At 38.4% G+C, this 9,138-nt stretch overlaps 1 protein-coding gene and 1 non-coding gene across 2 annotated transcripts; both read right to left on the bottom strand.

The window, feature by feature from the left end:
* Positions 1 to 678: 678 nt before the first annotated feature.
* LOC109214436 (cytochrome P450 CYP736A12-like) lies at positions 679 to 6,064 on the bottom strand. Its single transcript, XM_019378351.1, has 5 exons — positions 5,189 to 6,064; positions 4,510 to 5,102; positions 2,823 to 3,005; positions 1,272 to 1,334; positions 679 to 808 (listed from the first exon to the last, which is right to left on the bottom strand). Exons 1-5 carry the CDS (start codon positions 6,062 to 6,064, stop codon positions 679 to 681), a joined length of 1,845 nt encoding a protein of 614 aa, XP_019233896.1.
* Positions 6,065 to 7,363: 1,299 nt separating this feature from the next.
* TRNAE-UUC lies at positions 7,364 to 7,435 on the bottom strand. The gene has a single exon. It is a non-coding gene; the product is annotated as a tRNA-Glu (tRNA).
* Between the last annotated feature and the right edge of the window lie 1,703 nt (positions 7,436 to 9,138).

Here is a 9,138-nt window from a genome sequence, read left to right as displayed (position 1 = left end):
CTCGTCGGAGTTAGGCTCGACATTTACGGAGTATATTGGCTCGGTTGTACTCATGCTACACTTCTACACTTCTTGTGCAGATACTAGTGTTGGTCCCAGTGGTGTCTAGTGGTGCTTCTGCTCGGATCATATCTACAACGGAGACTTGAGGTAGAGCTGCTGGCGTTCGCAGTCCCTGAAGTTCCCATCTATCCCTATCTTTATTGTTTATATCATTTCGAAGAATTGTATTTATTTCAAACTATACTTGTAGACTTCTAATTGCTCATGTACTGATGACACCATATTTATAGGATTAAAATAGATCGTGTTATGTTATGGGATTAATTCATGTAGTACAGCTTTATTTATCGTTAACAATCATTATTATTCTGTTTTAAACTGTTAAAATGTTAAATTGATTATCTAATGTTGGCTTGCCTAGCAAGTAGACATTAGGCGTCATTATGACCCGGAGGTTGGGAATCTGAGTCATGACAGTTTCACCTTTGGTAGATGAAATCAAAGTGAAAGAGCTAAAAAAAAGGTTAGGGATAAGTACAAAAAAAGCTTTTGATAATTTGAGTTTTACGTTTTTCTTTTACTTTTGAGTATTTAACAAGCAGAAATCTGAGAATTCGGACTTAAATTAAGGATTTATTAAAAAAAATCTTTTTAATTTAGGATAGTCCTCTAGGATTACGCATGCCTAGGCGAAAGCCTAAGACAGTGCTTTTCGGTACTTTTTCCCCTCAAGGTTGCCCGAGGCATTTTTGCTATTCTAAGCACGGCCCTGGGCTCGCCCCATTTTCGCCTTTTAAAATAGTGGCTGCAACAGGTGTACCAATGACGATCTTTTCTATAGTCATTCTGATTAATATATAGGTCTTATTTTCTTATTTCAGCAGATAATTAATACTTATATGAAGGCTGGCCTTTTACTGCAATATGCATAGTGTCACGATCCGAATTCTCCCTTCGTGAACCATCATGATGGCACCTAATCTCCACGACTAGGTAGGCCTAATATTTTGCGGAAATAAAATGAAAAACATAAAAATTAACAACTAACAGTAACAGATAATTTTAATAAAATATTTGAGATGCCGCTCGGCATATACAATAATCAACTCCCGAAATATTCACTACTCTCTCAAGACCCAGAACACCGTAAGTCACAAGCTTCTAAGAATTTCTATATTTTCTATACATCAATGTCTAAAGAAATAGGGGAAGAATTAACATAAGGGAATAGAGGGGGACTCCGAGGTATGCGGACGCGACAGATGTACCTTGAAGTCTCCGGAACAGCAACGACTGCAACAAAAAGCGAGGCTAGTAGGAGGTACCTGGATCTGCACACGAAAAACATGTGCAGGAATGGCCATGAGTACACCACAACGGTACCCAGTAAGTGCCAAGACTAACCTCGATCGAGTAGTGATGAGGTTAGGTCAGGGCCTTACAGGTATATATATATATATATATATATATATATATATATATATATATATATATATATATATATATATATATATATATGAGACGGAACAGAATAACATAATAAAATAAAACTGAAATTCAATCGGAAAGATAACGGTACAGTACACAGAGCTAACAATAGGGGATCTCCCGAGATATGTCGCATAGTCCCAAATGTAAATGTGCAGGGGGATCTCCCGGAATACCGTTCCGTAGTCCCAAAGTAAATATGCAAGACAGGGGGGATCTTCAAGAATACCGTTCCGTAGTCCCAAAGTAAATATGCAGGGGGATCTCCCGAAATATCGTTCCGTAGTCCCAAAGGTAAATATGCATAGGGTATCTCCCGGAATACCGTTCCGTAATCCCAAAAGTAAATACATAGCTCAAACAATAGAAATAACAACTATGACACGAAATCCTACAATTTAGACTAAGAACGAGTCAAGGAAGAACCAGGGAATTCACTAAGCATGATGCACAGAGTTCAGATAAGCAGTTAAGACACGTAGACATGTTGTTCTAAACTAAACATGATAATTACATATGCTAGTGTAGCTCAACTGAAGTGAAACCAGCTATTACTTAATGAAAACGGAGTTTTACAACAAATAGCCCGTGTATGCACTCGTCACTTCACGTACACGGCGCTCACATTACCAAATCCTAAGGGGAGTTCCCCCACACAAGGTTAGGCAAGCCTCTTACCTTGAACCAAGCTCAAATCAATCTGTAACAATGCTCTTCCCATGAATATCCGACTCTGAATGGCCCAAATCTAGCCAAAATTAATTACATATCATACATATAACTACAAAAAACTAATCTAGCAAATGAGAGAAAAGGTAAAGCAAGAAATTGGAAAATTGCCCTAAAAAGTCTCCCCGGGCCCACGTCTAAGAATCGGATACAAGTAACAAAATATGAACACTCATATACTCACGAGTCTAACCAAACAAGAATTATTCGAATCCGACCTCAAATCGCCTTTCAAAACTCGAAATTTTAGTCTATGAAGTTTCTACCATTTTCTCCCAAATTTCCAACTCAAATCCCTAATTAGAAGATAAAAATAGCAATAGATTCATGAAATATAGCCCAATCTGAGTTAGAATCATTTACCCCAACAATCTTCTTGAAGAAACCTCGAAAATAGCCTCACACCAAGCTCTCAAAGTCCCAAATTTGAAATGGGAATCAAACCCTCGAATTTTTCTTTTCTGCCCAGTTATTCCGCATTTGCGGACCTGCTATAGCACCTGCGTCACTGCACTTGCGGAATTCCCATCACATGTGTGGATTCCAATTAAAAACTATGTATCCGCTTCTGCAATCAAAGGGTCTCACCTGCGTGTGCGCACCTATGGAACCATGTCCATTTCTGCTGTCTTCTTCCGCTCCTGCGGGTCCTGGAGCGCATCTGTGGGCATGCATTTTCCTCGCACGTGCTACCCTGACCACTGCTTCCAAATCCACTTCTGCGTCTGATCTCCCGCACCTGCTGTCTCCCCACCACAGGTGCGAAAACACCAGAACTCAAATAGCTTCAGCAATTGCAAAAGTCAAAAACTCAATCCGTTTAACATCCGAAACATACCCGAGGACCCCGGGACCTCAACCAAACATACCAACAAGTCCTAAAACACCATACAAACTTAGTCAAGCCCTGAAACCACATCAAACAATGCAAACATCATGAATCACCCTCCAATTCAAACTTAAAGAACTTGAAACTTCAAATTTCCACAACCGATGCCAAAACCTATCAAACCACGTCCGATTGATTCCAAATTTTGCACACAAGTCATATTCAATATTACGGACCTACTCCAAGTTCCGGAATTGGATTCCGACCCTAATATTAAAAAGTCCACTACCGATCAAAATCTCCAAATATTTGACTTTCGCCATTTCAATCCTGAATAAGCTACATGCCTCCAAAATACAATCCGGACACGCCCCTAAGTCCAAAATCATCCAACGGAGCTAACAGAATTGATGGAACTCCATTCCGGAGTCGTCTTCACGCAATTCCGGCTAAGGTCCAAATCTTAAGGCTCAAGCCTCCGTTTAGGGACTAAGTGTCTCAAAACACTCCAAAAATCAAAACGAAACCTCCGGGCAAGTCACATAAGCTGAAGCAGATACGGAGAAATCAGTGAATAGGGGATCGGGACTATAACTCTCAAAACGACCGACCGGATCGTTACACATAGACTCTTGAAGCTATGTCTTCATTAACTGTATCCCACGGTATGTTTTTGCCAAAATGGGTAAATGTCAACTGTCAAGTACCGTGAACTCTAATTCTTAAGATCATGTATAGTTTGCTATAGATGAGTCATAACTCATAAGTGTCGTAATAAATGGCATATGGTGGTGCCAGAAAATTACAAGCAACCACCAACAGCACAAAGAGGCAAATACTTCTACAGAAAGAAACTTCAGAGTATGCCAACTTCAGCACATGCTGCAATATTTTTGAGAACACAAGCTCTTAACTACTCCTTCCGTCCCAATTTATGTAGAGGTTGTTTGACTCAATAATACTTTTAAAACTTGTGGTGTAAAACAAATTATATATATTTATGTGGTTGTAAATCAACTCATTAAGATACGTAAAGTAAGATACTATGGATAAATTGATTCTAAATAAGGAAAATTGACCTTTTTTTTGGGGACTGATAAAAAGGAAATAATATTACATAAATTAGGACAAAGGGACTATTACTTTTCAACTTCTGATAAAAATGCAATTAGATAACGCTACTCTATTTTATTTTAATTATCTTTTGAATTGTTAACCAGAATACGAAGGAAACAAGAAAATAACAGGTCAACTGTAAATACATGAGACTATCGAAAAACACCAATCTAATTAGGCATGAATGCATTATCAAAGCAGTATTTGCAGAATAGCACGTAAAGCACACAACAATCACAAATATAAAAAGAGCAGAACCTGAATATGAGGTGTTCAATAGGTACAACAAGAAGATAACGTGTCTAAATTTAAATTCGTATATCCATCATACATTTAGTCTATACGTTGGAATAACCATCAAAGGCTTTTCTTTGCACAATACTATCCCAAACTGCTCATCAACGTCTAAATCAAGAGGCTGCATACCATTTGGAATCTCCCAATCAAAGCAGTGCACCAATTGTGCAACCACAAGGTGAACAATAGTAATCCCCAACTGCATTCCGGGGCAGCTTCTTCTACCAGAGCTAAATGGTAAAAGTTGGAAGTGGCGTCCACGGATATCTATGCTGCTCCAGACAAATCTCTCTGGCAAAAACTTCTCAGGCTCAGGCCAAACATTTGGATCTCTCTGAATCGCATAACAATTTATCATGATTCGTGATCCCTTTTGTTTGTGGAAGCCATCGACTGCACAATCTTCCATGGCCTCATGATGCATTACTGGCACTATGGAATGCAGCCTCAGGCCCTCTTTTACAACCATGTCTAAGTACTTTAATTTCTTCAGGTCTGATTCTTCAACCATTCTGTCCATGCCTACAACTTCTTCTAGCTCTCTTTGTAATTTCTTCATTGCTTGAGGGTGCCTTAGAAGCTCAGTGAGTATCCATTCTACTGATGTGGCTGAAGTGTCCATTGCTGCAATAAACATGTCCTGTATTGAAAAGGAAGCAGAATCAATATTAAAGATAGTTGTATTTTGAGATTATATTAGTATGTGAATGGGATACAAATACATACTAAGAGGATAGCTTTTATATGTCGACGATCAAACTGAAATTCTGTTTCTTCTGATTGCATAATCTCCATCCTAGTATCCACAAAGTCCTTAGTTTGTTTCTGGTCATGAGACTGAACATGATCATCAATGATCCTCTCAACAAACTTATCAAGCACCTTTGAAAGATCCTTGAGTTTGCGAGTGAATCCCTGGAGATCAATAACACCAAGAAATGGGAAAAAATCTCTAAGATTTGGTGTTCCTGCTAAATGCACGACATCTTGAACTACAGCCTTGAATCCCCTCTTATCCAAGTCCTCATCCATGTATTTGTTTCCAAACACCATTAAGCAAGTCAAGTTAGCATTCAACGACGTAATCTTTGCATTAAGATCAACAGCAACGCTATCATCAGCTTGTTCTTTAAGCGATTCAATCAGAAGTTCAACTTCTTGCTTTCTCATGAATCGAAATGAATTCATCTTGTGGCTATTCAAAAGGTGAACAGTGCACAGTTTGCGCATGTTACGCCAATATGCTCCATACTTTGCAAAAGTCAAATTCTTCTGGCCATAACCCAAATACTGGGATGCTTCGTGATGAGGCCTACTAGCAAAGATGTGATCATATGTCTCGAGGAACTTCTCAGCTGCATCAGCTGACGAGACAACGATTGCAGGTACTAATCCCAATCGTACATACATAATAGGACCATGTTTCTTGGCTAGTTTTTGTAAATCTTGGTGTAGATTTTTACCTAACAAATGAAGATGTCCAAAAATGGGAAGCCCTTTTGGACCTGGAGGAAACCTTTTTCTCTTCTGAATGTTTAGCAGCTCATAGAAGGCATATACTAACAGACCAACAATTAAAGTTGTTGCCCATATAAAATCCATGGCTAATATGACTTTGTTACCTTCCAAGAGCGCTAATGGAAGATGATACAATGTACATATGTTGGTGCAAGAGCTCGGACGTTATATATATATATATATATATATATATATATATATATATATATATATATATATATATATATATATATATATATATTATATATATACACCATTAATAACTGGGATGTCGGTCTTTACCAAAAACAGAAAATGTCAGATATCAATGTTCTTTTCTAAACTATACTGAGAATAGTCTTCAGTAAACTGTTCTAAACTCTCAGAGACCAATCTTATCTTGGATCCTCTCTGAAGGCAAATATTTTTTAAACTGGTAGGAGGTCAAAATAATTGATAACTGCTCCTATTTAATATTGCCAAATTTCGATACAAGTAATAATCCCAAGGAGAATTTAAGTTACGAGTCAATTACTTAAATGGTCAATCAACTATCTCAAATTCACTTAACTAGATTTTCCATATTTTGGATTGTCAAATACTTATTGTACCCTCTAAATTATAAATATTGTACCCTCTAAATTATAAAAATTTATCTTCTTTTATAATTTAGAGGGTAAAATAGATATTTGGCAATCCAAAATTTGGAAAATCTAGTTGAATAACCTTCTGAATGCAATAGGCATAGTTCAGTGACTTTGTTTTTTCAAACGAAAGTAAAGTGACTTTAGAAGATAATTTGGGATAGTTGAGTGACCATTTGTGTAATAGACTCTTTAAATTATGTATTGGGAAAAATTGAATTTACATACTGAAGTGATTGAAAGATGACGCATCATAACACGAAGGCTGGTCAAAGAATGATGATTACCAAAGAGGCACGAGTTGCAATAGATACGAATGGAAGCACAAGAAAAGGAACGGGCAAATGTTCAAAACACTCGACGCACGTACCTATTTAAATCTAAAAGTTAAGAAGAATGAACCTGACAGCACAAGGGAGCCCAAATACAGTATTTAATAAGCATTAAATACTGCAAGTGTTGGAGAATATGTATTAAATTACAATGATTATGTAACGTAGCATTTAATGCCTTTAATCCTCCATAATGACCTTATTATGACAAAGGCAAAACGTATAACTTAAAAATAGCTATAAAAGGGAGAAGACTGATCATTTGTAGGGACACACAATATCATCTGAATATACTGGTTTACTTTATTTTCTGCTATCTATTGGTTATCAAAATCTATATCTTTTATTCATTTTCCACTATCAGTAACCCGAGTTCTTCTAAAAATAAAGCTTTGACTGAAATTCCATTTTTTGGTTAAACAAATTGGTTTCGTTATCGGGAATCGAACCCGGGTCTCCTGGGTGAAAGCCAGATATCCTAACCGCTGGACGATAACGGATGGTGCACCAGCCGGGAAGGAACTCCTGATGGATCTCACTCAAATGCAAATGCTCAGTTTGACAATAATGAAGCTATCAATGAAGCTTTGCGGAAACTAATCGCTCAACAGGTCAATAAAGCTCTTGAGGCCTTTGCCAGCCAGTTACCTGTTGCACCATCAACACCAATTCCAAATACCAACACTTTGGAAAACCCTCGTCATGGGCTTGTTAATTCAGACAGTGGTGGAATCCCCAGTGAGTCACGAGAAGGAGAACCAAGTAACTTAGTCAATTTCGATTTACCAAAATTTAGTTCTAACATTGCAGAAACAGCTCAAGGAACAAAGTGACCGCATAGAGCAAATACCTGGAGTACCGCCTGTAATAAAAGGAATCGATATGGACAAATATTCACAGCAACCTTGGAAGCCAAGCGCTGCTCCTCTACCAATTCCAAAGAAGTTCAAAATGCCTGATATTCCAAAATACGATGAAACAACTGATCCACGAGACCATGTGACTGCATTCACAACTGGCGTAAAAGGCGACGATTTGACTAAACACGAAATTGGATCCGTATTGGTTAAAAAAATCGGCGAAACACTCATTAAGGGAGATTTAACATGGTATTCTCTTTTACCCGAAAATTCCATAAATTCTTTTGCTGAGCTTGCAGATTTGTTTATCAAAGCACATTCGGGGGCTCAAAAAGTCGAAAAGAGAATGGAGGATATTTTCAAAATCAAACAAGGGGACTCCGAGTTGCTCAGAGAGTTCGTGGATAGGTTCCAGCGTGAAGAATGACATTACCACGTGTACCAGATAATTGGGCAGCTATAGCTTTCACTAGTAACTTGAATGAAAAAAGCTCAGAAGCTACGAGGCGACTCAAAGAAAGTCTTCGTGAATTCCCAGCAACTACATGGAATGATGTTTACAACAGGTATAGCACAAAGTTAAGGATCGAAGAAGATATTTTCTCGCGGTCCCTAAATGAAGAAAAGGTGAGTTCAAGACGGGCGGAAACAGAAAAAAGGTCCGGTAAAAATAGGTATGAACCATATATGGGCCCAACTGGAAAAGATTCACGGTCAAAGCATGATCAGTCAAGGTACGATCCTAGATCCAGAAATAGAGAATCGGGCTCATCATCGAGGTATGGAAATGATCGTAACACACGAGAGTCACGAGATGATGATAGAAATTTGAAGGCACGATTTGGCGGTTATAATTTTAATGTAAGCACTTCCGAGCTCGTGGCTGTTTTAAGAAGCATGGGTGACAAGGTGCGGTGGACAAAAGAAATGAGATCGAATCCAAACAGGCGCAATCCCGACCATTGGTGCGAGTTTCACAATGATCATGGTCATAAAACGGCAGATTGTAGGTTGCTACAAGGAGAGGTTGATCATCTATTGAAGCAAGGGTATCTCACCGAATTATTCAGTGAGAAAGGTAAGCAAGCATACATGAAGAATAGGCAGGAGCCTCCAAAACCGCCTTCTCCCAAAAGAATCATCAATGTTATACGCGGAGGGGAAGAAATCAATAGTATGAGGTACACAGCAGCCAATAAAGTTTCCAAAGTCACAATTACCCACGGGAAGCGGGTGCGACAAGTCTTGGAGGAAGAAAGCATTACGTTTGATGATGCAGATGCGGATGGCGTATTAACTCCACATAACGACCCAGTGGTAATATCTTTACTTATACATGACAC

The sequence above is a fragment of the Nicotiana attenuata genome, unplaced genomic scaffold, assembly GCF_001879085.1.
Source record: "Nicotiana attenuata strain UT unplaced genomic scaffold, NIATTr2, whole genome shotgun sequence".
Classification (NCBI taxonomy): domain Eukaryota; kingdom Viridiplantae; phylum Streptophyta; class Magnoliopsida; order Solanales; family Solanaceae; genus Nicotiana; species Nicotiana attenuata.
The sequence above is the reverse complement of the archived record's forward strand: the minus strand, read 5'-3'. Positions and strand labels throughout refer to the sequence as shown.

Coding starts and splice junctions, on each gene's coding strand:
- LOC109214436 (XM_019378351.1), bottom strand. CDS start 6,064: ATGGATTTTATATGGGCAACAACTTTAATTGTTGGTCTGTTAGTATAT. Junction 5,103..5,188: donor ATATAAAAGCTATCCTCTTA/GTATGTATTTGT, acceptor TTTTCAATACAG/GACATGTTTATTGCAGCAAT. Junction 3,006..4,509: donor CCTTTGATGGTTATTCCAAC/GTATAGACTAAA, acceptor CAATTGCTGAAG/CTATTTGAGTTCTGGTGTTT.